Here is a 941-nt window from a genome sequence, read left to right as displayed (position 1 = left end):
CTCTCTGCTAAACAAAACACTACTGATAAAGGCAGTGCATAAATATAACGATATAAAACACAAACAAACCAACAAAAACGAAATGAACATCAGTGAAACGCTGTTAATGTGCGTATTTTAAATGTTTTTTGATAATCAGTCAACGTAATTACTTGATAAAAAAAATGCACGAAAAGATTGAATAAACTACATTACTAAAATTTACATCACGTTTCCAAAACATTTCGCACTACTGCTGATCAAACGTACTGCACTCTAAAATAAACCAGAAAGCGGTTTATAGAAGAAGAAGAAAAAAAAAAGGCTATATTCAAAAATTCACGCGGCCGCGAATATCAAATAGGATTTATTCACGGCCTGAGACCTACTACCTTTCTGGATTTGGAGTCCGTGGTGGAAAGGACTTCTTTGATGTTCTTCTGAAGGCGTTCGTTCTCGCTCTCCAGATCCTCCACCTTTCGTCTCAAGACAGCGGCTTCCTGCTCGTTCAGCTCCAGTTGAATCTGCAAGATGCACGCGTGGGAAATGTAAGGATTTTTTTTTATCTCTTTTTTCCCCGACAGGACTCACAACAAAGTTAACCATAATGGCGTAAACTGAAGAGTAATCAATATCATTTTTTATTCTTTGAATTGTATTATTAGGTTTTAATGTATTATCAAAGTTATAACAGAATCTAATCTAGTCTCTACGGTCATAATATCGCCATTACGGTTATGTTTCATACTACAATTGTTAAAACCTTTCAAATGAAAATGCATGTTAAATCTATGAGGGTTATTCTAGTTCGTAATTGATATTGGATTATCATTATCATTTTAGCTGTTAATCTAGGATGATTATTATCACAGCTATTCTACTTATTTAAGCGGTTGTTTGCTGGTCTTGGCATTACTGCTTCTTGCTCCTCGAGCGACTACGGATCCCACGACTATATCATT

General features: G+C 35.4%; 1 protein-coding gene across 1 annotated transcript in view; it reads right to left on the bottom strand.

Annotated features, from left to right (window-relative positions):
• LOC119593529 (girdin-like) overlaps positions 1–941 on the bottom strand; it is a 17,739-nt gene that overhangs the window by 2,485 nt on the left and 14,313 nt on the right. The window contains exon 16 of the mRNA XM_037942491.1: positions 372–503. Within this exon, the coding sequence (XP_037798419.1) occupies positions 372–503 (132 nt within the window). The remainder of the gene's footprint in view (positions 1–371; positions 504–941) is intronic.

This window comes from Penaeus monodon, chromosome 32, assembly GCF_015228065.2.
Source record: "Penaeus monodon isolate SGIC_2016 chromosome 32, NSTDA_Pmon_1, whole genome shotgun sequence".
Classification (NCBI taxonomy): Eukaryota; Metazoa; Arthropoda; class Malacostraca; order Decapoda; family Penaeidae; genus Penaeus; species Penaeus monodon.
Note: the sequence above shows the minus strand (reverse complement) of the source record. Positions and strands in the feature narration are given on the sequence as shown.